Raw genomic sequence first — 27,641 nt, 5'->3', positions numbered from 1 at the left:
AGCCCCCCCCCCCCACCTGTACACACTGTGAGCGCGATTACGAAGGCTGCGGTGAGTAATTGTAACGCGTTACTTCCAGTGGTGCTCTGTGATGTCGTTTGAAGCGTTCAAGTGTCAAAGAGTGACTTCACTTCCCAATTTAGAGCGAGAGAGAGAGAGAGAGAGAGAGAGAGAGAGAGAGAGGGGTGAAAAAAACAAAAAAACCTTGCCATCCGGTTTTGGTCTGTGAGAGAGAAAAAAAAAAAAAGCGCAATGGTGTTTTGCGCCATCGAGCCGATGCGCCGCTGCACCAAGTGAACCGAGGCTCTCGAGGGCCAAACCGCCAGGAACCTTCTTCTTCCCGGGGAACTTCAATGTTGGATCCGCACTGATGGACTGCACCATCAAGGTGGGTGTCGGTCCGATCGTTGCGGGCGTTTCGCCGCACCGTGCGCGCACCGCAGCTCGCCCGCACCGCACCTCTCGCACCGCCCGTGCGTGCGCGCATGCAGTCTCTCCCCACTCTTTCCTTCTGCGACGAAAATTTCCTCTTCCTTCCCGTTCGTGGTCGGTATGTCGGCTCTATAATAACACAACTAACCGCTACATCTTTACACTCACGTTTAAAACGCGAATCGGTGCGCGCGGGCGGCGGATTCGCGCAACTTTGCAGAGCGAAAATCACCCTTAAAAAAAAAAAAATCGCATTTTGACTTTCGAGCTCCTCCCGCACGTAAAATCTGCGGGACCGCAAGAAAAAAACCCGAAGATGAGGCACAGAAAGTGAGTTTCCGCACACTTTATTTGGTTATTTATTCATTTTGCAGATTTTTTGGGGTTGTTTTTTTGGTTTTTTTGTTTTTTTGTTGGGTTTTTTTGCGTGAAGTGCGGGGATGCGTCGGTTGGCAGGTGTCCCCAGAATGCGTCACCAGGAGCGGGAGGACTTTTCATATTTCATCTCAATCCCTGCTGCTGTTCTGGCGTCTCGCCTTTCCACCGCTCGACTCGTTAAAAACACACAAATAAGCGAACTTCTTTTGAGCGTTTTTCATTAAAAAAAAAAAAAAACCTTATTAACGTTGCGTAACGGAAACAAAACGGAGTTTTTCTTTTTTCTTTTCAAAAAAGCTCGATTACGCGCAATAACGCACCGATTCACGCTCTTTATTTCTACTGACGTCTCAGCATTATACTTTGAACTGTGCACAACATTCATTTAACACGTTTCCGCTCGAACTAATTTTTTTTTTATGAGTTGAAAAAAAAAAAAACTTGAAATAATGAAATAATCACGCACATCCGCGTCTGTGTTGCGTAAAAAAAAAAAAAAAAAAGAGCGGCCCGCGGATCGAAGTTGTTTCTCGTTCAGGTTCTACGTTTATATAAAAACGAACCGAAGCGTTGTTTTTGTTTTTTTCATATTTTAAGGGCGTCGACTCACAACTTTCCATTTTGAGGCCTTCGCTTGATTTTGGATTTTTTTTTTTTTTTTTTTTTGCTCTCACGTCGTGTTTTTCCAGCTTTTATTGATCGATCTTCCTCCTCGTGGTGGAGATTATTTATTCTAATGATGTTGTTTTAAGGTTGGTCTCGTTTTAATCCCGCGACCATGTTGGGGGGGGAAATAATCTTCCGGATTATTTTTGAGTTTGAGGTTCTGATCGAACACCCCTCTCTCTCTCTCTCTCTCTCTCTCTCTCTCTGCATTGTTGTAAAACTTTTGAATGAGGTCTCTGTATTTTTAAGTTCAGTTTTTTATACTGTTAATTAACGTGACGCTAAAACACGTTGCGTTTTAAAATGAATTCAAACTTCAACATAAATGTAAATTATGAGCTAAATTCTTGACGATTTAATCTTTAACGTCTCCATTTAGGTGAGATGTGATTTAACTTGTGATCTTTATTTAGTGTGTCGTTTCTCCATAAAGCTGAGATCGTCGTCGCTCCTCGTCAGTCGCCGTTCATCCAGATTAATAATCTGCAGGCTGCTTGTCGTGATAGAACGGAGTGTTCCCCCTGTTTCAATTGTGATTCACACGATCGGCCGTCCCGCGCCGCGCGCGGCTGTGGATTATTTTGTGCTTGAGGTTATTTTCGGAGTAATTTATAGCTGCGAACGGGAGCGCTTGTCAGGTGTCGTTATCTGAAGTCTGCAGGCTTCCGGTCTCAAACCTCAGACTTTCCGCACACGTTTCCTGCCCCCTGGACCAGAAAGAAAAAAAAAAGAAAGAAGAAAAAAAAAACTCTCAGAAACTCAGCAAAGCTTCGTTAGAAAGCGATAAATGTTGGTTTAACCCGGGTGCCGAGGAGGGAGGGAAGGAGGGAAGGAGGGAAGGAGGGAAGGAGGGAAGGAGGGAGGCCTCTGGGTTCCTTGCTCTCGGCCTTGCACGCACCAGGCCCCGGAGCGCGCGCTCCGGCCTCAGGGCTTCATGCTTTGGGTCTGCGGGCACCGCGCGCCCTGGAGCACCGCGCCCCGGCCCCGGGGCGCTCTGAGCCGCAGGCCCGGTGCGCTCCCGGCTCGAGGCCGTTGACGCGGCCCGCCACGAGGACACCACAGCTGCTGCTGTTGGTGTCTTATTTTGTTTAAAAAAAAAAAAAAAAAATCCGCTTGCCTTCAAACTTTTACTTCTGCTTTTTTTTTTTTTTTCTGCCGCAGCTTGCTTCAGACTGAACACAACGAGCAGCAGCTTTACACAACACACACACACACACACACACACTGGAATTATAGCAGCTCTATTTTTAAAGAGATGAACATTAAAAGGCTTCAAAATGTGATTTTGACCCTGAAGTTTATCCTGTAGCTTAAACTTCTAACAATAATAATAATCATTATTATAGAATAATAAATTATTCGTATTCTTATTCGGTTGTTTTTTGAATTAATCTGTAAGGAAACCTCAGGCAAACGACAGAAACAAGGAACAATTAAGAAAGAAGGACAGAACTTTGTTCATTCATTAAAAACAAAAATGTTTTAGTTTCAAAATAAAACTCCTGCAGCTTTTCTGTGAATCGGCCTGAAATTGGTTGTTAATTTCCTGCCGCTGAACGTTTTGTCAGTTTGGAGTCGATGAGAAAAGCTGATCTGCTGCTTCATCTCTGCTTCTGAAACTCTGCAGCCTTTAACCACATCCTCCGTTCAGCCGAAGCAACGACTTCCACCACTTTCTCTGAATCCAAAACAAAGTCTTTCTCTTCCTTTTTTTAATGCTCTTTCAACTGGAGCGCGATTCCCACCTTCTGATTGGACACGTCATCCCTGTTAGCCTTAGCATTAGCGTCAGGGGAGCGCCTCTCTCACTCTCCTCTGCTGGCTGTTAGTTTTAGCATTAGCAGATCTGCTGCCTCCCTCCATCCTGCTCAATAAACCTACTGTTAGCTTTAGCATAGCCGCTGTCTCATACTGTCCTGCTCAGTAAACGCGCTTATAGCTCTAGCATTAGCAGAGCTGCTCTCTGCCCTGCTTAGTAAACCTACTGTTAGCTTTAGCATAGCTGCTGTCTCATTCTGTCCGGCTCACTGAACATGCTATTAGCTCTAGCATTAGCATTAGCATTAGCAGAGCTGCTGTCTCCCTCTGTTCTGCTCAGTGAACACGCTACTAGCTCTAGCATTAGCATTAGCAGAGCTGCTGCCTCCCTCTGTCCTGCTCAGTGAACACGCTATTAGCTCTAGCATTAGCATTAGCAGAGCTGCAGTCTCCCTCCGTCCTGCTCAGTAAACACACTATTAGCTCTAGCATTAGCATTCATTCTGTCTCCCTCCATCCTGCTCAGTGAACACGCTATTGGCTCTAGCTCTAGCTTTAGCAGAGCTGCTGCCTCCCTCTGTCCTGCTCAGTTAACACGCTATTAGCTCTAGCACTAGCATTAGCAGAGCTGCAGTCTCCCTCCGTCCTGCTCAGTAAACCTACTGTTAGCTTTAGCATAACCGCTGTCTCATTCTGTCCTGCTCAGTGAACACACTATTAGCTCTAGCATTAGCATTAGCAGTCATTCTGTCTCCCTCCGTCCTGCTCAGTGAACACGCTGTTAGCGTTAGCATCACAACGCCACGTTTACGTGACAAAGATTTCAAAATGTCGTAAAGTTCTGGGTGTCTGTTGCCACGACGACGGAGGAGGCAAGGACCCATTTGTTTTTATTATTATTATTGTTGTTGTTGTTCAAACACATCAACGAAAACACACGTTTTACGTCTGGACGACGCGGCGCCATGAAGTCCTGACATTTCACAGTTTTTGGAAACGGCGGAGTTTCATCAGAGCAAAAACTCGTTTGCAGCCGAACGAGTTTAGAAAAGTGGAAACGCCGTCGTGCGCGACGACGTCGTGAGCCGCTGGTTTGTGCAACCGAGCCGTGACGCAACCGGCGGAGCCGCTGACCGGAGGGCGAGCCGGGCGGCGGCTCCAGAGTCCCCCGTCCACCCGACACCACGGGGGGCCGCGGAGGGGGGGGCGGAGCTTCTGCACCATTTAAAAAATTTTTTTTTAAGTCTGTCACTCAGCAACGAGACGGAGCCGAGCAGGCAGGAAGTCAGTTTGTGGCCTCGGCGGTCAGGCAGCTTGGAGATAAAGTGGAGTGAATCAACCCCAAAGGGGGCGGAGCCAAAGGCTGTTGTTCAACATGGAGGAGAGGAAAACAGCAGGGCCAAAATATATCACGTTAACCTGATCTGGAGCTTCTTGGTACTGTACATCCATCCATCTATCCATCCATCCATCATCCATCCTCCATCCATCCATCAATCATCCATCCATCCTCCATCCATCCATCCGTCATCCATCCATCCATCCGTCATCCATCCATTTGTCATCCGTCCATCCAGCCATCCATCAATCTGTCATCCATCCATCTATTCATCCATCCATCCGTCCGTCCATCATCCATCCATCCGTCATCCATCCAGCCATCCATCCAACTGCCATCCATCCATCCATCCATCATCCATCTGTCATCCATCCATCCGTTCATCTGTCATCCATCCATCCATCCTTCATCCATCCATCCATTCGTCAATCCATCCATCCGTTCATCCATCCATCATCCATCCATCCTCCATCCATCCATTCATCAATCCATCCATCCATCCGTCATCCATCCATCCATCCGTCATCCATACATTTGTCATCCGTCCATCCAGCCATCCATCCATCTGTCATCCATCCATCCATTCATCCATCCGTCCATCCATTCCAACAACAGAGAAAAGAACAAATCCACCATGTGTATTATTAAAGCTCCTGCAGCGCCACCTGGAGGAGGCGGTCCGCCATGTTGTTGTTGTTGTTCGGTGACATCACAGAGAGGGAGGCGGGGTTATAGATCAAGAGGCGGGGCCATGACATTGTTTTGCTGGAATATTCATGTCGTCTGGGCAGACGAATCAGTGAGCAGTGCTTCTTCCTCACTGCCTCTCTGCTCAGTGTTTGGCCACAGCGCCCCCTAACCAGAGGGGAGCGTCACTGCACGACGTCTCCCAGGTGCTTTGATCTGGTCTCAAAGGGAAGCGTCAACGTAAACAAAACAGAACGACGTGTTGTTGTTTCAGTCGTTACTGTTTAAGTTGTTTTATTAGATTTTTTTGTTGTTGATTCAGTTGTTGCCGTTTCAGTCGTTGTTTTTTTTGTCATTGTTTCAGTCTTAGTTGTTTCAGTCATTGCTTCAGTTCTTGTTTCAGTTGTTTTATTTGTTATTGTTTCAGTCGTTGCGGTTGTTTTGTCGCTGTTTCTGTTGTTTTTGTTATGTGTTGCTGTTTCAGTTGTCCTGTTATTCGTTGTTTGAGTAGTTGTTGCTGTTTCTGTTATTTGTTGTTGTTTCAGTAGTTGTTGCTGTTTCTGTTATTTGTTGTTGTTTCAGTAGTTGTTGCTGTTTCTGTTATTTGTTGTTGTTTCAGTAGTTGTTGCTGTTTCTGTTATTTGTTGTTGTTTCAGTAGTTGTTGCTGTTTCAGTTGTTGTTATTTGTTGTTTCAGTAGTTGTTGCTGTTTCAGTTGTTGTTATTTGTTGTTTCAGTAGTTGTTGCTGTTTCAGTTGTTGTTATTTGTTGTTTCAGTAGTTCTTGCTGTTTCTGTTATTTGTTGTTGTTTCAGTAGTTGTTGCTGTTTCTGTTATTTGTTGTTGTTTCAGTAGTTGTTGCTGTTTCAGTTGTTGTTATTTGTTGTTTCAGTAGTTGTTGCTGTTTCTGTTGTTATTTGTTGTTTCAGTCGTTGCTGTTTCTGTTGTTTCAGTTGTTGTCATGTTATTTGTTGTTTCAGTCATTGTTTCAGTTGTTTTCATGTTATTTGTTGTCTGTCACTGTTTCTGTTGTTATTTGTTGTTGTTTCTGTTGCTGTCATGTTATTTGTTGTTGTTTCAGCCGTTGTTGCTGCTTTCCATGTTTATAAACGGTCCGGCAGCCAAACCGGTGAAACGAGTTGCTGAAAGAATCTTGAACAGAACCGGAATGGACAAGAACCCAGAACCAGACCAGGTTCAGAACGGGGCCAGAACAGGACCAGGACCAGACCAGGGTCAGAACGGGACCAGAACCAGACCAGCACTAAGATAGAACCAGACCCGAACAGGTTCTCCTGCTGCCGCCGCAGTAGAACCTCAGTGTCGTTCTGAACAAGCGATGATGAAGTGAGACTCTGCTGGTCGTCGGTCCGACTCCAGTTTCACTTCTGTAAAACAGAAGAAAAAAAATGGAGGCGGAGGAAGAAAGGAGGGGAAACGTTTCTCTGGTTCAGCCGAGGAAACTAACTTTTCTCCAGATTAAAAAAAAAAAAATCTCTCCTGGTCGTTTGCCTCCGGAGGTCGTTTGCCGCCGCGTCGCTCAGCGTCAACGTGTGGAAATAAAAACGCCATCGGTCAGTGGTTTGACCCGCCGCCTCACTTCGTGGGAACCCGGGTCTGATTCCGGGCTTCAGCCGGAGCCTTGTTAATCCCAGATTAACTGACAAGCAACAGGAAACACTGGAAGTAGCATTAGCATGAGCCGTGGTTAGCATTAGCAACATAGCAGTTAGCTTCCCCCTCGAATACCCGTTGGTGGATTATCTGTTTCTTCTTCATAGTTCATTCAACTGTTTCTTCAAGAAGAGCAAACATCTGGATTATAGAGCATCTTCCCCCTCTACCACCCAGATTATAGAGCATCTTCCTCCTCTACCACCCATATTATAGAGCATCTTCCTCCTCCAACACCCAAATTATAGAGCATCTTCCTCCTATAACATCAGATTATAGAGCATCTTCCTCCTCTAACATCAGATTATAGAACATCTTCCTCCTCTAACATCCAGATTATAGAGCATCTTCCTCCTCTAACATCGATTATAGAGCATCTTCCTCCTCTAACATCCAGATTATAGAACATCTTCCTCCTCTAACATCAGATTATAGAGCATCTTCCTCCTCTAACATCAGATTATAGAACATCTTCCTCCTCTACCATCCGATTATAGAGCATCTTCCTCTAACATCAGATTATAGAGCATCTTCCGCCTCTAACACCAGATTATAGAGCATCTTCCTCTAACATCAGATTATAGAGCATCTTCCGCCTGTAACACCAGATTATAGAGCATCTTCCTCTAACATCAGATTATAGAGCATCTTCCTCCTCTAACACCAGATTATAGAACATCTTCCTCCTCTAACACCAGATTATAGAGCATCTTCCTCTAACATCAGATTATAGAGCATCTTCTGCCTCTAACATCCAGATTATAGAGCATCTTCCTCCCATAACTTTATGTAACTTCAACTACAAAGAAAAGTATCCGAGTATGGAGGAAATACCAAGCTTTGTGCCATGCTGGAGTTTACAATATGGAGGAAACAATGGAGCTAAAAAAACAACACACACACACACACACACACACACACACACACACACACACACACACACACACACACACACACACACACACACACACACACACACACACACACACACACACACACACACACACACACACACACACACACACACACACTTCAATCAGAGCTGTTGTTTTCCAGCCTCAGTGACCCACATTCCCAGTGTTTCCTCCCCTGAGCCTGAAGGTTCCTGACCACATGGCGGCCGCCTTCCTGCAGGCCGTTCAGAGCGCAGTGCTGACGTAGGAGGCCCCGAGACAATGGAGGCTCCTACACACACACACACACACACACACACACCCACACACACACACACCTTGGTCATTTAGTTAAAACCGAAGCTCCATCAGTGGCCACTGCAGTGGTTGTCTATTGAATAATAATAATAATAATATCATTAGCATTAGCATTATTATTATATTCATAATTATATTATTATTATTATTAATAACCATAACAATACTATTATTATGATTATTAATAATTATATTATTATTATTAATAATAATAATATCGATTTCTGCCTAACAAATGTTAATTTGACCTCATTAACCCTTTATGTTCCTCTCCTGTCAAAAGACAAATAGCATCGAGCATTTAGCATTTAACATTTAGCATTTAGCATTTAGCAGGTCTATAACATAGAAAACATGCCAATAAATGTCGATTTGTTAAAGTGAATGTTATTGGTCCAGTTAGGACAATTTTAAACATGTGACGGGGGCAGGTGACGGGGCAGACGGGGGCAGGTGACGGGGGCAGGTGACTGCAGGCGATGGCCAGCAGGGGTCACCCGGGGTCAACGGCCCCCGGTGACCTCCGCTCAGGTGGTGACGAAGCCGTGCGTCCCCCACAGGAAGCTCTGTCCGTGGTCAGCGAGGACCAGCCGCTCTACGAGCCGCCGCCGCCGCCGTACGCCGCCGTCGTCCCCCCGCTGCACATGAAGGTGGAGATGGCGTCGCCCGCCGGCTACGGAGCGCCGCCCAAATCCGAACCCGAGCCCAGCGACATAGAGTGGGCGGGGCCAGCCGCACAGAACTCTGGGAAGAGAGGGGAGCACGTCAATGGGACCAGGTGAGTTGTGGGGGGGGGGGGGGGGGGGGGGTAAAGATATAGAAGGGCTTCCCTTGACACCATTTTTCTTTTTTCACACTAACCACCCTCCACCCCTCCCCCCCCGGCAGCCGTGAGTCCCCGGTGGACTGCAGCGTCACCAAGCGCTCCCGACACATGAGCAACGATGGCGGCGGGGGCGGGGGCGGCGGCCCCATGTCGTACCAGACCTCGTACCCGGACCCCCGGGTCAGCCCCCAGACCACCACCAGCCCCCCCACGGAGGAGAAGAGGGTCATCGTACCTGCAGGTCGGTCTCACCGTCTCACTTTCAGGCTCCGTTTACTGGTAATGACATTTCCTGTCGCAAGCGACCCCCCCCCCCCCCCACTTATAAATAGAATTTAAGGAAAAAATTATTAATTAATAAAAACATTTTTAGAAAAAAATTAAATTAAATTAAAATCCAGACGAGTTTGAAAAGTGGATTTTTCCAGTTTCCTGAGGAGAAAAACTGCTGATGCGTCATCATGCGTTTGGAGGTTTTGGAGTCTGAGACGTTTCCTTTCATCCTGGGAATCCGTCGCCGTGACGACGCTTCATTCAGACCTTCACACTGTGAAAACAGGAAATGACAGGAAAGAAACTGACGCTGTGACGGGAGATGATGGATACATAGATAGATATAGATAAAAAATTGATAGATTGATAGAGATAATAGATAGAAATCAGATAATAGATAGATAATTGTTAGATACTAGATTGATAGAAATGGATCAACTGATGATAGATAGATAGATAGATAGATAGATAGATAGATAGATAGATAGATAGATAGATAGATAGATAGATAGATAGATAGATAGATAGATAGATAGATAGATAGATAGATAGATAGATAGATAGATAGATAGATAGATAGATAGATAGATAGATAGATAGATAGATAGATAGATAGATAGATAGATAGATAGATAGATAGATAGATTCGTCAGTGACTCACCCTCCTGGATGTTTTCTGCCTCCAAATGCCCGGACGTGTCGTCACGGCAACACGTGTGCACAGAGAACAATCAGGGCCTGAGGGCGTGGTCCCCCTCCCCCCTCCCCCCTCCACCCCCCCCATTAAGAGCCACTCACCGCCATTGTTCGCCGCTTCCTGGAATCCAAACTCAAGCCGGTTAACGTCTCAGAAATAACGCCGGCGTCCATGACGCAGTAAAAAAAAAAAAAACCCACTGTGGAAAGTTACTGAGGACATTTTTAGTTACTGGAGTTCAACTCAAACACTCCAGTTCAAATTTAATTAAATCAGTTTCTTTCCAATTCGACATTTTCCAGTGAGGCGAGATCGTAATTAAATATTTTACAATGTTCAACTTTCTCCATCTGTTTTTTTCTTTTTTTTTTTTTTAATAAAAAAAGATATATTTTAAATTTCCATTCAATAAAACGTCCCACCTCTTCAAGGACTCCTTGATTCTCCCTCCATTAGAAGATCAGATCCTAGGAGCTGCATTCAGAATCTGCTGTGTCTGTGTGAGCTGCACTGGCTCCGCCCATGTATGGGAAGATAGAGGAAGCACTTCCTCTCGTGGCGCCATGTGCCAGAGCAGAGCTGCCTGACTGTGGGAGGAGTCAAAGGGGGGAGGAGCCTACCTTGATTGTGATTGGCTGAAACCCCAGATGACACTATATAGGGTTTGATTTCTGATTGGCTGCTTGGAGCGACACACTTTTTAAAAGAGAGAGAGAGGGAGGACACTTTCTTCTCTTCTGGGGCGTCAGAGATTGAAGCATTGACATACTCGTTTTTTTTTTTTTAACCCCCTCCCCCCCCCGCGTCTCCAGACCCCGAGGTGTGGACGCAGGACCACGTGCGGCAGTGGCTGGACTGGGCCATCAAGGAGTACGTCCTGGAGGAGGTGGACGTGGTTCTGTTCCAGGCGCTGGACGGCAAGGCGCTCTGCAAGATGAGCAAGGACGACATGATGAGACTCACCTCGGCCTACAACGCTGACATCCTGCTGTCACACCTCAGCTACCTCCGGCAGAGTGAGACGCCCTGTAATCTGGTGTTAGAGGGGGGAAGATGCTCTATAATCTGGTGTCAGAGGAGGAAGATGCTCTGTAATCTGATGTTAGAGGAGGAAGATGCTCTGTAATCTGGTGTCAGGGGAGGAAGATGCTCTGTAATCTGATGCTAGAGGGGAAAGATGCTCTATAATCTGGTGTTAGAGGAGGAAGATGCTTTGTAATCTGGTGTCAGGGGAGGAAGATGCTTTGTAATATGATGTTGGAGGAGGAAGATGCTCTATAATCGGGTGTTAGAGGAGGAAGATGCTCTATAATCTGGTGTCAGGGGAGGAAGATGCTCTGTAATCTGGTGTCGGGAGGAAGATGCTCTGTAATCTGATGCTAGAGGAGGAAGATGCTCTATCGTCTGGTGTCAGGGGAGGAAGATGCTCTATAATCTGGTGTCGGGCAGGAAGATGCTCTGTAATCTGATGTTCGAGGAGGAAGATGCTCTATAATCTGATGTTCGAGGAGGAAGATGCTCTATAATCTGATGTTAGAGAGGGAAGATGCTCTATAATCTGTATACTGGCTTTTCTTAAAGAAACAGATTCATGCAGAATCTAACCCTAATCTACCAACTAGAGAAGCTAACAGTTAGCCTTAGCTACTCAGGATTAACGCTAACGGCTAACGCTACACATGGTCCCAGAACACGCAGGTCACGTTGGATCTCCTTCTTTGTTGCAGGCAGCCCCACGTTCTCGTACCCCACCACCCCCTCCAACAACACCCCCCCTCCTCCCCCGCCCCCCCAGCCCAGGCTACAGGTGAAAGCAGGTGAGACATCGTGGGTCTATGATGGTGGTGGGGGTCTGTGGTGATTGGCCTGTATTGGGGGTTCTGTGTTGGGGGGGGGAGTTCTGTGTTGGGAGGGGGTTTTGTGTTGGGGGGTTCTGTGTTGGGGGGAGTTCTGTGTTGGGAGGTGTTCTGTGTTGGGGGGGGTACTGTGTTGGGAGGGGGTTTTGTGTTGGGGGGTTCTGTGTTGGGGGGAGTTCTGTGTTGGGAGGTGTTCTGTGTTGGGGGGGGTACTGTGTTGGGAGGGGGTTTTGTGTTGGAGGGTTCTGTGTTGGGGGGAGTTCTGTGTTGGGGGGTTGCTACGGGGTGGGTGTTGGATGGGTTTGGAAACCTCTCCTGGTGGGGGGGTTTTGAGAACCTCCTGTGGGGGAGGGGTTGGGGGGGTTTGGAGACCCCTGCCGGTGGCACCGAAGCACAATGTCCCCAAACAGCTGCCGGAGCCTCAGTGAAGTTTCAGTCGTTGTGAAAACTGTGGGGTATCAGGGGGTGTCAGAGGGGGGGTCAGGTGGTGTCGTGGGGGGGGGGGGTCATCTGACTGATTCTGAAGCTAAATGAAGCTGGAGACGAGAGAAAAAGCTGTGAGCAGCCAGTTTCAAGCAGGAAGCAGCTGCACCGCCAGAGGAAGCGGGGGGGGGGGGTCAGGGGAGGGGGGGGGGACGGGGGAGGGAGGAGGGGGGGTGGGGGTGAAGGTCTGGTGGTCCAAACAAAAGAGTCCTCACCCAAGAAGCTGCAGGTCACCTTATCGCCGGCGGCCTCCTTCCTGTCGCACCGTCTCAACCCGCCATGTTTGTTTGACCAGAGAGCGGCTTCGAGGAGATCGGCCGCCGCAACAGCTGGACCGCCAGCGCCATGACGCCGGGACCCAAAGGTACCGCCGCCCGGCCGCCGTGCCTTTCACAATAAACCTCAACAGCCTCTGGTCACGTCAGTGACACTAATGAAACGAAGTGAACTCAGGTCGACGCAAACCTTTCGGTTAAAACGCTTCGTTTCGGCGTTTCCCTTTGAGAACGATCTCACGTTCACACGGCAACATTCTGTAAACAATGTCTGTTTCCATGGAAACGGCAGAAACGCTGAAAATGATGTAGTTTTCATGTTGTTCCACTAGTTGGTGATGTTTTGTTTTGTGATGAAACCACACACACACACACACACACCAGAGAACAATGTGAAACTAAATGAGAAAATAAAACTACAAAGTGGGAATGTTGTCACGGTGACTGTCAAAATAAAAGTGCCAAGATAGATTGTTATCACAGTGACTGTCAGACTAAAACTACCAAGCTAGATTGTTATCACAGTGACTGTAAAAATAAAAGTACAAGTTGGATTGTTATTATGGTGACTGTCAAAATAAAAGTACCATGTTGGATTGTTATTATGGTGACTGTCAAAATAAAAGTACCAAGTTGGATTGTTATTATGGTGACTGTCAAAATAAAAGTACCAAGTTAGATTGTTATCATGGTGACTGTCAAAATAAAAGTACCAAGTTAGATTGTTTTTACGACTCTTCACAGGTAAAGGAGTGAATAATCGGTGTCGTTGCCTCAGAAAGGATAAATCCATTAAAACAGACGTTTGATAATAAATCTATTTTAATTCACATTTGTTCATGAAAACAGTTTTGAAAACCAAAAGTGTTTTATTTTTTCTTCTCTACAGCTCCACCTGGTGGTTAATTTGTATAATTAAATATCCATCTTATTCTGTTATTCAGTTACCTCCGGTTCAAACATCTTTAAAAAAGTTTGAATAGAACTTTATATAACCTCATATTCAATTAAATTATGTAAATAATCAATTTTCAATATTAGTTACAAATTATGAATGAAAATGTGCTGAAAGAAATCATATTCACCTCTCAAACATTAAGCGAATTATTATAAAAGTTTTTCTTCTAAAAGTTATTTTTAAAGTTACTGTGATACTAAAGCTTCTTCAAAGAGAAATAAAATATAAAAAGCAGAAAATCAACACACCAGGGAAACATTACCATGTTTTCTGGACTACAAGTCACTTTATTCAGGGTTTCAGGTCATGTGACTTTAATTTGTAAAATGTACCTTTACATTCCATGGTTGACCACTAGGTGTCTCTGTATGACGGCAGAAAGACGCTACAGCACCACAGTAACATCTCAGATCTATTTACCGACGGAGACAGAAAAACGTCTCCAAAAAAAAAAAAGTCTCTAAAGAGAATAAAGTCCGGGGCAGAATTTAAAAATAAAAACAGAAATTAAATATTTACCATGAAGAAAACAAAGAAAACTAATCGTGAAATAAAAAAAAAAAGTCAACAGTCTTTCACACACAGAGTGTTAAACTCATTTAAGTCTTCATGACGTATTTTATCAACAGGCGCGAGTCGTAGTCTAGGGATTACGGTAATCCCTGCGCTTTGCCTTGCAGGTTCTTCCCTGGAGCACCAGCACAGCTCGCGGGTCTCAGAACCGACGCCCAGAGTGCTGCCAGGTACTTTTACCTACCTTTTTATTTATTCATTATTTATTTGGAATGTTGACGAAAATAATATCAGGCTCCCCCTGCTGGTGAGGAAGTTGCATCATCATCCTCACCCTTCATATTTTAAGATAATTCACAGTCTTAGTTTTGTCGTTCATTCATTTTAAAGAATCTCGGTCTACCTGCCGTTCACGTCATCGACTCATGACGTCACGTAAAAACTCACCGAGTCGCATCGGTGATCTTAAACGAGTCCTCGGTAAAGTATCGGGCCGATACCTGACACTGGTATCGGTGCAACCTCACTTTTCACCCGTCTCTCGTATGTCTTGGGAGGAAAATTTGAAATGTTCCGTTTCTAAAGTCAAAAACATTGAACGTTTTTAATTGCCTTTTTTATTAATTTGATGGTATCTGTATTAAAAATTACAGAAGCGCATTGCATTCACATACTTTTTTTTTTTTTTTTTTTTACAGTTTTTCTGAATTTATGAGATGCATGTTTTCTGGAAAAATCCCAAAATTTGGCAGAAAACAGTATCTTATAAATTGTGAAAGACAGAGCCAATCTTATTTTTTTCAGAAAACGGCATCTCATAAATTCAGAAAAACAGTCAATTTTTAAAAGTTTTTCAGAAAACAATATCTCATAAATTCAAAAAAGAGCCAATTTTTGAATTTTTCAGAAAACAGTATCTCAAATTCAGAAAAACAGCAAATTTTAAAAAGTTTTTCAGAAAACAGTATCATAAATTCAGAAAAAGCCATTTTTTTAATAATTAATTTTATCTCATAAATCTGAGATAATTATGTGATCAATTCAGAAAAAGAGTCGATTTGTATGAATTCAATACGCTTCTGTAAATCATTGCTTTGCATGGGAAGTTTTTTTTTTTTTTTTTATATTAGATCAATTTTCCTACTATAGAAATATGACTCATGGAAACAAGTGCAAATTAAACATGTGACGTCATTAATTCGGCGGGAAAAAAACAACTTGATTTGGTCTTTCGAACGATTAAAAAAAAAGCCAAGCGGCGTCAGTAAAGAGTTCAAAGTGTGTGAAGGTCATGTGTTTGTGTGCCGGCAGACCCGTACCAGACGTTAGGACCCATCAGCAGTCGACTCTCCAACCCAGGTAAGGAACGTCAGCGCGGAACGGCGGGACCGACGAGGAACGCGCTAAACCACGCCGTTGCACCGTCTGCTTTTGGCGGGAAACTTCACACACACACACTTCCTCTCTAAAAAAAAAAAAAAATCACGCTCCGACCGAATGCGCCTGTCTGCCTGCTGTTTCCTCACAGAAGGCCTCGGCCTCGGCGTCGCCGCGCCCAAGACCCGAACGGGCAAACAGATCCCATACAAGCTCCCCGACCCCGGCGCTCACAGGCCCGTCGGTACGTTTACACCCGACGCCCGCCACCCGCTCCAACACACACGGTGGAAAGGTCGCAATTTGCCCGACGTGGCGTTTCCGGAGGCTTAAAGCAGACCGACGCAGGAACTCACTTTTTTATTTTTGATTGTTGTTGTTTTCTAACGTAAAAATCTGCTGCGAACTCCGGCCAGAAGAAGCTAAATGCTAAAATTAGCCGCTTTTAGCTGCTTAAAACTTTAATCTCTGCAACTCCAAATACGACGCAGTAATCTGAAGGTACTTCACAGATGGAAAAACCCAAGTAGGGAACGTGACAGCGTAGCGTCAGTTTAGCTTGTTAGCGTCTCGTGCTCGTGAGCGAGCTAGCCCCGGTCACATCTTAGCCGATTAGCGCGTTAGTGGCGTCGCACCGTTAATTCAGTTCTCATACTTAAGCATGAGAATGAACAAAAAAAAACAAAAAAACAAAGGCATATGAAAGAACGTTTCTAAGGACTTTAAAAAAATTAAAAAAATAACCAAGGGTTAGCATACCGCCCACGCGAGACAAAACCATCTTTTTTTCCCCGCGTCGTTCGCAGGAAATCCAACATCCACACGGGAAACGTTTACGAGCACGACTCCAAACGATGTAGTACACCTGCCAGGCCTGTAGGCGGCGCCACAGAAATACACCACAAACGGAGGGAGACGACTCGGAGCATGACTTTTTTTTTTTGAAAAATTCATCATGTGATCTGATTAAAGTATCGGCATTCCGCCATGCTGCTGTGGCGTCACGAGAGGGAGGCGGGGTTATAAAGTCAGGAGGCGGGGCCACGACGTTGTGGTTTTCCAGCTAATGTATGTCTCGTTTCTTTCCCCCCCCCTATTAGTCGACTCCGGAACTCGTTTTGAACGTTTTCAGGCTCCTTAAGACGCCGCGTCGCGTGGATGATCGGGCAAAAAACGATGGCTACATAAAACGGCGGCGTCGTCGTGTGGGCGGAGCCTCAGTTTTAACACCTTGAACTTTCCCCCCCCCAAAACAAGCCTAGGACTCGTGGTCAACGTACAACCAGGAGCCGAACAATTAAAGTCCTAGTGAAATGAAAATTCGACCTCCAAAACACTCTGGCTGTCGCTTGTAGGGACATTTTTTTATGCTAACTGGTTAAAATGTTAAAACACGGCAATCTGCGAGAAAATAGCCGATAAACGTCGCTATTTCCTCTGCTGGGCGGAGCTTCTGACAATAATAGAGTGACGTCACGAGTTGTGCACACGCCCAAGTTGTGTTTACATTATGGAGGATCAGAGTTTTGACCACGAAGAGGCTGAATTTAACCATATTTCATCATCATCATCATTTCAAACCCAGTGATTGATGAAGAAGACACAGAAGGGTGGTTCTGCCATCGGTGACCCCGTCTGGAACATGTTTGAGGAAGCAGAAGACGCTTCGTCCTCCATTCGTCCTCGTCTCCTCGCCTCAGCAGCCGCCAGGTTTCACCTTTGAGGCTTTGAGGCTACTGACTTTTGGCCGAACGACCGACTTCCTTTTCTCCTGTCTCGGTCTCTTCCAGGCTCAATCTTTCATCAAGGCTCATAAAACGCCGACTATAACTTCAAAACACTGTTAAAACTTCGATATTTAAGAGGGAAACAAGCCGATATAAACACAACAGATCGAGATCTGCACAACTCTTGACGTCACGCTCACGAAGAAGGATTCCCCCGACTTCCTCGGCTGGAGATTCAAAACTCAAATAACTTTGTTACGCGACAACAGTGGTGGGGCAGAGTCGGAGGAACCTTACAAGTAGAACCACAACTATCGTTTTTTGCAAAGTAGTGTTTTACATTTCACTAGGCCTTTAAAGAACTTTACGCGACCGTCGGAATCGCAGTGGCAAACGTGTCGGTTCGCTCTGCTAGCCCGTTAGCCGCTCTCCGCGACTCCACGCTGACCCCTCCCCTCTCTTGCCCCTCCCCCCCCCTCTCTTCCCCGCTCCAGGCTCGGGGCAGATCCAGCTGTGGCAGTTCCTGCTGGAGCTGCTGTCCGACAGCAACAACGCCGGCATCATCACCTGGGAGGGCACCAACGGCGAGTTCAAGATGACCGACCCGGACGAGGTGGCGAAGCGCTGGGGGGAGCGCAAGAGCAAGCCCAACATGAACTACGACAAGCTGAGCCGCGCGCTGCGCTACTACTACGACAAGAACATCATGACCAAGGTGCACGGCAAGCGCTACGCCTACAAGTTCGACTTCCAGGGCATCTCGCAGGCGCACCAGAGCCACGCCGCCGCCGGCGCCGACAGTGGCGGGATGGCGAAGTACCAGGCGGAGATGTCCTACGTGCAGCCGTACCACAGCCACCAGCCCAAAATGAACTTCATGGGGAGCCACCCGGCGCCGGTGCCCGTCTCCCCCGGGAACTTTTTCGCCCCGCCGTCGGCGTACTGGAACTCGTCGCCGAGCAGCCCCATCTACCCGGGGTCGGCCATGACCAGACACCCGGCCACGCACTCCCACCTGAGCTCGTACTACTGAGACCTACCCAGAAAAACAAAAAAAAAACCAACAACAACCCCACGAGAGGAACCCAAGTGTGCCGCGAAAAAAAATAACCAAACGCACCTCCAATCCAGGCGCCGCCGCCACCGCCGCCCGTTTCGTAGAGGCGTCACGACGTCGTCTTCTTCTTCCTTGGGACCCGGACGGGACAAAGGGTAGCGGCGAACCAACTCTGGTCTTGTACGTCTCCAGGAGTTTGGTAAATGTACCAATAACATACTGTATTAAATGTAATTCACATGTTTTTTTCTTACTGTAAGTACTTGATTTGTTCACTCCTGCTTCACGTAAAGACAAAAAAAAAAAAAAAAAAACACCCCCCCCCCCGATGTTTTGAGTTGAGGAGGAACTTTTTTTTTTTTTTTTAAATCCCGTCTCCGATTCCGTGGCGGGTCAAAGCATGTTAGTCGTCACACTTTGTAAAAGAGAAGCTGTACAGAATATTGTCACATAGCAACGCATGGGAGCTTGATGTAAAGCTAATAAATAACGCTTGCAACCTTACCGGGCCTCACACGCCGCCGCCCCCCCCGTCTATCATTTCGGGTCAGGTGACCTTTGACCTTTGGGGTAAAAAAACAGCTCTTGAGGGGTTCTGGTGGGAACCGACGAGCCGAAGGTGGCGAAAACCCAAAACGAAGCTTTGGTTCAGCGGAATTTATTATTCGAGATCAAAGAGGTCTTCAAATATCCTGCGGGGCTCGGTGGTCTCCTTCTCCACCTCCTTCTCCACCTCCTTCTCCACCTCCTTCTCCACCTCCTCCTTCGCCACCTTCTTCTCCACCTCCTTCTCCACCTCCTCCCACACAGCAGAGCCTTTCACCTTCTCCTCACCTTCCTCCACCCACACCACTCCGCCGAAGGGCCAGTTCGGCTCTTTGGCGGCCCCGTGTGGTGACGGCGGCGGCGGTGGCCCTGCTGCCGGGGGAGCGGCGGTGGAGAACTCCACCTTCCTCCTGGCCTTCGCCTTGGCGTCGACGCTCCACGGTTTGCTGCTGATGACTTCAGTGACTGAAAACAAAGAGAGTCTGGAGCTGCAGGAGGATTTTAAACGTCAACGAGTAATCAGAGTAATTAGAGGTACTGAAAGTCAAAAAGTACCTGCTTCCTGGAGGCAAAATACTTTTTTTTTTTTTTAAATCAGAAAATCTTCCTCCTCTAACACCAGATTATAGAGCATCTTCCTCCTCTAACACCAGATTACAGAGCATCTTTGTCCTCTAACGTCAGATTACAGAGCATCTTCCTCCCCTAACACCAGATTATAGAGCACCTTCCTCCTCTAACGCCAGATTATAGAGCATCTTCCTCCTCTAACACCAGATTACAGAGCATCTTTGTCCTCTAACGTCAGATTACAGAGCATCTTCCTCCCCTAACACCAGATTATAGAGCATCTTCCTCCTCTAACGCCAGATTATAGAGCATCTTCCTCCTCTAACGCCAGATTATAGAGCATCTTCCTCCCCTAACACCAGATTATAGAGCACCTTCCTCCTCTAACACCAGATTATAGAGCATCTTCCTCCTCTAACACCAGATTACAGAGCATCTTTGTCCTCTAACGTCAGATTACAGAGCACCTTCCTCCTCTAACGCCAGATTATAGAGCATCTTCCTCCCCTAACATCAGATTATAGAGCATCTTCCTCCCCAACATCAGATTATAGAGCATCTTCCTCCCCCAACGCCAGATTATAGAGCACCTTCCTCCTCTAACGCCAGATTATAGAGCACCTTCCTCCTCTAACGCCAGATTATAGAGCATCTTCCTCCCCTAACATCAGATTATAGAGCATCTTCCTCCCCTAACATCAGATTATAGAGCATCTTCCCCCCGACTGATGTAACTCCATCAGACTGCCAGCAGAGTGCAGTGAGCAGGACTGACCAGTGGAGGCAGCAGAGCTGCAGGTGGAGTCGCAGCAGTCGCATACGGAGTCGGATCCGAGCAGCTCCACCCAGCTGGGGAGTCACAGAGCAGCAGGGTTCAGTCGGGCGTCGGGACTCTTTGCTTCGTCCCGTCGCGTCACCAACCGTTTGGCGTCTCCGTCGTAGTTGCAGGACTTGGCAGTCGGCGAGGGGGCGGAGCTTCCCGCGGACATGGTGCAGTGCATGTAGAGCTGCCGGGGCGAGACAACGCAGCTTTACTGACTTCTAATATAAATTACTTTTTTTTTTTCAGAATAAAATGCACTTTGTCAACATTTTAGAAAATAAAAAAAAATAAAAGTAGCTCTTGAGAAGCCTGGACAGTAAATATCGGCGTCACAATTTGCACTAAACTCATTTTTAAATTAACATCAGGTTTATGGTTAATTCTTTTTTAATTTGAAAACATTGTTGTGTAAACGGGGTCTGAGATTAACGTTGTTTACATGACAGCGTTTCATCATTTTTGCGTTTTCGTTTCAGGAAAGTTTCACGTTTACATGGAAATGTTTTGAAAACGATGTAGTTTCCATATTGATCCACTAGTTGGTGCTGTTGTCAGTTTTAACACTGAAAACACACACGTAGCACACACGGTGACTGTCAAAATAAAACGACCGAATTGGGTTGTTATTATGGTGACTATCAAAATAAAACTACCAAGTTGGAGTGTCATTACGGTGACTGTCAAAATAAAACTCACAAGTTGGAGTGTCATTATGGTGACTGTCAAAATAAACCTACCAAGTTGGATCGTTATTAAACTGAATGTCAAAACAAAACTACCAAGTTGGATCGTTATTAAACTGAATGTCAAAATAAAACCACCAAGTTGGATCGTTATTACGGTGAGTGTCAAAATAAAACCACCAAGTTGGATTGTTATTACGGTGACTGTCAAAATAAAACTACCAAGTTGGATTGTTATTACGGTGAGTGTCAAAATAAAACTACCGAATTGGATTGTTATTACGGTGACTGTCAAAATAAAACTACCAACTTGGAACTTTATTACGGTGGTTCTGAGCATCGTCATCACGTTTTCACTTGAAACAGTTGAGACCTCAGTTTAACAGGAAGTGGGCGTGTCTCCGTCGTGGTGGTCAGGTGCGCTCACCTGGCCCGTGAGGCCTTTGAACAGGAAGGCGTCGACGGAGAACCGGACCACGTTGTTCTTGTGGGGGACGAACCGGGAGCGGCCATCTTTGCTCTCCGTCATGCAGCTAGAAGGGGGGCGAGAGAGGGAGAGGGAGAGGGAGAGAGAGAGAATCCCGGGCGTGATGTCGGGTCAGCCGAGCGCCGCGCTCCCAGGGTGTCTGAAACGTTGCCTTACCCGAAGTTGCTCACCACGGGGAACTGCGGCGTGGCGGCGTGCGACGCCTCGGGCGTGGCGTAGCAGGAGTGCACGTAGAGGCGGTCGCCGGGCGGCATGGGCGCCGCCTCGGCCTGGAAGTACATCGGCCGCCCGAGCACGTACTGGTCCGACGGCGAGAGGCGCTCCCACCGAGCTGAGACAGGAAGTCAAATCTTGTCTCGCCCTCGTTCAGCCCCGCGGCGAATCGCGAAACGCTCGTCGTGACGACGACGGAGAACGAGGCGGCGTTTACCGTTACGGGGCGTCAGGACGAACTTGGCCCGGTTCTTCATCTGCTTGAAGACTTTGTTCAGCTGCACCGTGGGCGTGTAGCCCACCTTGTAGGAGTACTGGTACCTGGAGCGGGAGGGCCGTCAGAGGGTGACCCGGGGTCAGAGGGTGACGTGAGGTCAGAGGGTGACGTGAGGTCAGAGGGTGCCCCGGCATCAGAGGGTGGAGTGAGGTCAGAGGGTGACATGGGGTCAGAGGGTGACCCGGGGTCAGTGGGTGACATGAGTAGGGGGTGACCCAGGGTCAGAGGGTGACCCAGGGTCAGAGGGTCACATGGGGTCAGAGAGTGATCCGGGATCAGAGGGTGACATGGGGTCAGACGGTGACCCGGGGTCAGAGGGTCACATGAGGTCAGAAGGTGACCCGGGGTCAGAGGGTGACATGGGGTCAGAGGGTGACCCGGTGTCAGAGGGTGACCCCGGCATCAGAGGGTGACATGGGGTCAGAGGGTGACATGGGTCAGAGGGTGACCCGGTGTCAGAGGGTGACATGAGGTCAGAGGGTGACATGAGGTCAGAGGGTGACATGAGGTCAGAGGGTGACATGAGGTCAGAGGGTCACATGAGGTCAGAGGGTGACCCGGGGTCAGAGGGTGACCCGGGGCGACGCAGACCTTCCAGGGTCTCACCTGTTGAAGTAGCAGGCGACGGGCACGGTGAAGGGCGCGGCGCGGCGGATGGGCCCGGGGCGGGTCGGGGGGGCGTACCGGAGCGTGTTGCTGTAAACCACCTGGTCATCCATCATCTGTAATCCAGATTACATCTTTACAATGGTGAAAAAGTAATTAAATTACTTGTGTATGTACGTCCTACTACTCAGATTACAGTACATTATACATGTACTCAGACTACAGTAAAGCACATATGTGCTCCGATTAAACTACAGTAAAAATGTAGTTTAAAAACACTTTATTACTTAAATGACGTCAGAGGATGATTAAGGAGCTGAAATCCACCTGAGAAAGTAACTAAAGTTACTTCATGTAACGGGTAAAGTACCGCTGAAGCTCACCGTGCGTGTGGTGCCACACATGCTGACGTCATACTCGAAGTACAGGTGTTCTGCGGTGGCCCGGCTGACCGGGCACGCGCCCAGCCTGAGCGCGTGCGGATGCTCGTCGCTGCCCAGCACGCGCCTCTCCACCTGCACGTGCACCTTGTCGGGCTCGCACCACGCGCTGACCGAGTCTCCCGGGGCGCCGCGGGGGCGCGCGGTGCCGTTGGTCCGCACCGGGAGCAGCACGTCACGCACGCGCTCCGGCAGCGGCTCGAGCCCGGTGCCGCGCACCGGGGAGAAGTAGCGCTTCTCCACCAGCGGCCGCAGGGAGTCCAAGAACACCGGGAGGCGGAGGTAGGGCGGCGGCGGCGGCGGGGGGGAGATCGAGGACGGGGGGGTCGGGTCTCCCCCCGCTGGGGGGGCGAGAGGCACGAGAAACAGAGGCAGGAGCCAAACGACACACATCATCCAGATTAGAGGGAACACCTGGAGGAGGAGGAGGGGGCGGAGCTCATTTACCTGCACGCAATCACACACACCTGCTGCACGCACGCACACACACACACACACACACACGCACACACACACACACACACACACACACGCACACACACACACACACACACACACACACACACACACACACACACACACACACACACACACACACACTACAAATCCTTAAAAAAAAATGAAAATGCAGTTTGGATGATTCATTATTTATTTTATTTTTCTGTTTAAAACATTTCAGTTGGACGTTTGAACCATATTCCGACTCCGTCCTGATGACGTAGCGAGTCAGCTGACCTGCAGTCTCACGAGCTCCTTCTACACTTTCGGCTGCGGCTCGTTTCCGTATTTTTTTTTTCCGTATTTTTCTTTGACATTTTTACATATATATATATATATATATATATATATATATATATATATATATATTCATTCATCTCAATTCTAGAGTTTGTTTTCAGATTTAAAAACTTTGTGCAGAAGTTCTAGAATTTAAATAAATAAATAAATATACAATTATTTAAATTCTACAACTTCTGCACAAAGTCTAAATAAAAATATGTATATACATTTATTTATTTATTTAAATTCTAGAACTTCTGCACAAAGTCTTAAAATCTGAAATCAAACTCTAGAATTGAGATGAATTCATCAAGTCAGACTCGTTTCACACCTTCTCCACAGAAAACAAGTGTACAACTTAACATTTATGAAACTAATTCTAATAACTAAAGTAACTGGTCACACTGTAAGTAACTAGATAGGCAAAAAAAATAATCCATTCCCAATGGAATAAGTTACGCGCTGCTTCACAGCGCCCCCCCCCCCCGGAGGAAGGAGGGTACTCTTCACAGCGCCCCCCCCCTGGAGGAAGGAGGGCACGGCTCGCCGGTCCACCTGTTGCCTCCTCATGCGCAGGACGGCGGCGTCCACCTGGGCGGCGGCCATCTTCCTGTGCAGGTCGGCCAGCAGGGCGGAGCCGGCGCGCTGCAGCCGCTCCACGTCGCCCTGAGACGTCCTCAGCTGGCGTCGGAGCGCCGCGCAGCCCTTGGAGGACACACGATCAGAGGTCAGGCAGGATCCTGGGGTGGGGTCAGAGGTCACGGGGGGGTCCTGGGGGGAGGGGAGCGGGGGTGTCCTCTACCTGGGTCAGGTGAGACGCCTCAGGAAGCTGCGTCCTCGCATGTCTGTGATAAACCTGAACCAGAGGCCTGGTCAGCTTCTCCCTGGACAACAAGTCTGCACTGGACTCTGGACCCTGGTAGGGGAGAGGGGGGGGGTTGTCAGCACACGCAACCACCCCCCCCACACCGGATTCTCAAGATGAGACTCGGACCTGAGCGCGGCCGTGGCTGTTCCGGATGAAGTCCACCTCCCTCTGCTTACGGAACACGGCTTGACGAGTGGCTGCAGACGTCACGCTCAGAGTTTGCTGGAGGAGAGCGAGAGAGAGAGAGAGTGGCTACGCTAGTGCTAATGCTAACAGTCAGCCTTAACAGTAGGACATAGAGACAGCAACTCTGCTAAATCATTAGGTTAAGGCTAACAGTTAGCTTAGTGAGCACGATATGTGTATAGGGCGAGACGACAAGTTGTGCTAGTGCTAATGCTAATGCTAACAGTCAGTCTTAACAGCAGCCCTCAGAGAGGCTATGCTAAAGCTCACAGCTAAACTGGTGAGCAGGACAGAAAGACAGCCGCTATGCTAATGCTAATGCAAATGGTCTTCCATTTCAGCATAACATAAGCGACAGCAGCTATGCTAATGCTAATGCTAACAGTCAGCCTTTACAGTAGGATAGTAGGACACAGAGACAGCAACTCTGCTAGGTTAAGGCTAACAGTTAGCTTAGTGATCACGATATGTGTATCGGGCGAGACGACAAGCTTTGCTAGTGCTAATGCTAATGCTATCAGTTCGCTGGGTGAGCCGGACGGTGGGAGACGCAAGCTACGCCAATGCTAATGCTAAATGTTTTGTCGGACCGCTCCCACCTGCAGGTCGGTGGTCTCCGCGATCTTCTTCACCAGGCTGTCATTGACGGAGCGGCGGGCGGCGTCCTGCCGGGCGGCGGCGTCGCCCAGCAGGCGCCGCAGGTCGCCCCTCAGCCGCCGCGATTGGCCGACGGTCCGAGACGACGCCTCCAACACCCGCTCACAGCCTGCGGGGAAGACGTTAGCGTCGGTGGCGCCGGGGTGGCGCCGCGATGCTTGGGCCGTGGCGCCACCCGTCGGAGGAATACCTGGCGTGAAGGGGCCCAGGGGGTCGGGGGCTCCGGCCGGGTCCCCGGGGGGTCTGGAGGAGCCGCGGGGGGGCAGCAGCTCCAGGACTCGGGCCCTTTCAGAGGCACAGTCCAGCAGCTGCTGGCCGCTCAGTCCCAGGGCCTGGAGACAGGGAGTATTTACTCAGTTACTCTGAGTAACTGTGTCAGTTAATAAATGTGTCACAAAAAACACAAGTACTTTATTGTACTTTATCGTAGTTACAAGCAAAGTTACTGTGAAACTTCCAGAACATCTGTATAGGAGCCTAAATGCAGCTCGTTGACGTTGGTTAAAAAGTTAAATAATTTAAGTTAATCTAAAACAGCAGCGATGTAAGTTATTTAATTTAGAATTAGAAGGAGCATTTACAGGTATTTCAGTTCATATGGGCAATAATGTAATAAGTTAATCATTTAAAATGTTTGTGGTTAATTTAAGTGGATAAAAGTTAAATTTACGTGTCATTTGCAGTGGTTTGCATGGTTTTTTGACCTCTCTCTCTCTCTCTCTCCTTTTCTTATTGTCTCTTTTTCTTTGGATGAATGACACTGATCGGATTGAACGGACAACTTATGTAACCCGGAACACCTTTGGACAATTTTTTTTCTGTACCACCCCTTTTTTGGTTGGTTTTCCTGGGGATTTTTCTCTATGTTGGGTAAAGAAGAGGAGAACGGATGGAGCGTCGAGCTCAAGGCTTCATTCAGTGGAAACTACGGTCTGTGCGCAGGGTGAGATGAACCGGGGCGGTTCCTGACCTGCAGCTGTGTCTGGGTATCTGACAGCGCCCCCTTCAGGTGTTCCTCCAGCCCGCTCAGCTCCCGGCTCTCCCACAGCAGCAGCTCGTCGGCGACGTCTCGGTCCTGCGGGCAGCGCGGCAGGTCATTGAACGCACCACGGCGGGAGTCCGTCGCTTATCAACAAGATATTGATTACCGACCGTCTCGGCGGAGGCCGGCCGGCCCCCCCTCCTCCTCCTCCAGGCCGAGCTCCTCCCGTTCACCCCCCGCTGGGTCCTGACGCTGCGCAGCATGCGCTCCAGGTGCCCCCGCTCCCTCTGCAGCCTCACCCCCTCCTCGCTCACCCGGCCCGCCTGCCGCCGCAGCCGCGCCTCCACCTCCCGCACGCCCCGCATGTAACCCGCCGCCACCGAGGAGCTGAGGGCCGCGCAGCGCTCCCGAAGCCCCGGGGCGGGGAGGCGGCCCCCCGACACCCCACGACCCCGGGCGTCAGCGGGGAGCTGAGAGGGAGGAAGGTGGGAGAGGAGGAAGAGGAGGAGGAGGAGGAGGAGAAGAGGGGGGGGGGGGGGGGGGGTGTCACAAACTGGCACAACATAATAAAAAACTGGTTTTCAGGACAACAAACACAAATCATGTGAAAATAATCAACTTATATTATAACTGGAACAATAATTTTATTCGATAATAATAATAATAATAGTAATAATACTACTACTACTAATAATAATAGCAATATGATAATAATAGTAGTAATAGTAATAATAGAAATAATAAAAATAATAGTAATACTACTACTACTAATAATAATAATAGTATAATAATAATAATAATAATAATAATAATAGTAATAATACTACTACTACTACTAATAATAGTGTAATAATAATAGTAATAATAATAGTAATAATACTACTACTACTACTACTAATAATAATAGTAATAATAATAATACTACTACTAATAATAGTAATAATAATACTAATAGTAATAATAATAATCATAGCAATAATACTACTACTAATAATAATAATAGTAATAATAATAGTAGTAATACTAATAATAATAGTAATAATAATAATAATGTCTCACCGTGGTTCCGGTGCTCTGCAGCCTGGTGATCGTCCCTCCTCCTCCCGCGGTGCTCTGCGGGCTCGAACCCGCCGCGCTGCAGCTCCGGTCCGGGCTGCGGGCCGCGGAGCGTCCCGCGCGGCTCTGCCGCACCAGCCGCTCCGCCCTCCGGACACTGCGGAGCGTCGCGTCCCGCCACGACGGAGGTCCCACGACGAGCGAGCCCACCGGGACCGATGCCGAACCCGCCGGGACCGGACCCCCCGCCGCCGAGCCTACCGGGACCGGCTGCAGCCGCAT

At 47.9% G+C, this 27,641-nt stretch overlaps 2 protein-coding genes across 5 annotated transcripts; one reads left to right on the top strand and one right to left on the bottom strand.

Annotated features, from left to right (window-relative positions):
• Positions 1–273: 273 nt before the first annotated feature.
• Positions 274–18,683, top strand: fli1rs (Fli-1 proto-oncogene, ETS transcription factor-related sequence). 4 transcript variants are annotated; one of them, XM_080501683.1, is made up of 10 exons: positions 274–388; positions 8,704–8,921; positions 9,032–9,210; positions 10,752–10,955; positions 11,667–11,756; positions 12,574–12,642; positions 14,192–14,254; positions 15,336–15,383; positions 15,553–15,645; positions 17,623–18,683. In XM_080501683.1, exons 1-10 carry the CDS (start codon positions 371–373, stop codon positions 18,159–18,161), a joined length of 1,521 nt encoding a protein of 506 aa, XP_080357809.1. In that variant the 5' UTR covers positions 274–370; the 3' UTR covers positions 18,162–18,683. The 4 variants fall into 4 exon arrangements, with proteins under 4 accessions (XP_080357809.1, XP_080357811.1, XP_080357808.1 ...); XM_080501685.1 differs by lacking the exon at positions 15,553–15,645; XM_080501682.1 differs by lacking the exon at positions 274–388 and having other exon boundaries at positions 8,605–8,921.
• Positions 18,596–27,641, bottom strand: zp3d.2 (zona pellucida glycoprotein 3d tandem duplicate 2; the record flags this gene model as incomplete). Its single annotated transcript, XM_080500579.1, has 17 exons — positions 18,596–18,600; positions 19,020–19,196; positions 20,077–20,150; positions 20,223–20,308; positions 21,235–21,340; positions 21,451–21,625; positions 21,725–21,828; positions 22,391–22,506; positions 22,774–23,171; positions 24,114–24,315; positions 24,413–24,526; positions 24,605–24,700; positions 25,264–25,430; positions 25,512–25,653; positions 26,292–26,396; positions 26,474–26,773; positions 27,363–27,641. 17 exons carry the CDS (start codon positions 27,639–27,641, stop codon positions 18,596–18,598), a joined length of 2,646 nt encoding a protein of 881 aa, XP_080356705.1.

The sequence above is a fragment of the Blennius ocellaris genome (genome assembly GCF_963422515.1).
Source record: "Blennius ocellaris genome assembly, chromosome: 8".
In the NCBI taxonomy this organism is placed as follows: domain Eukaryota; kingdom Metazoa; phylum Chordata; class Actinopteri; order Blenniiformes; family Blenniidae; genus Blennius; species Blennius ocellaris.
Note: the sequence above shows the minus strand (reverse complement) of the source record. Positions and strands in the feature narration are given on the sequence as shown.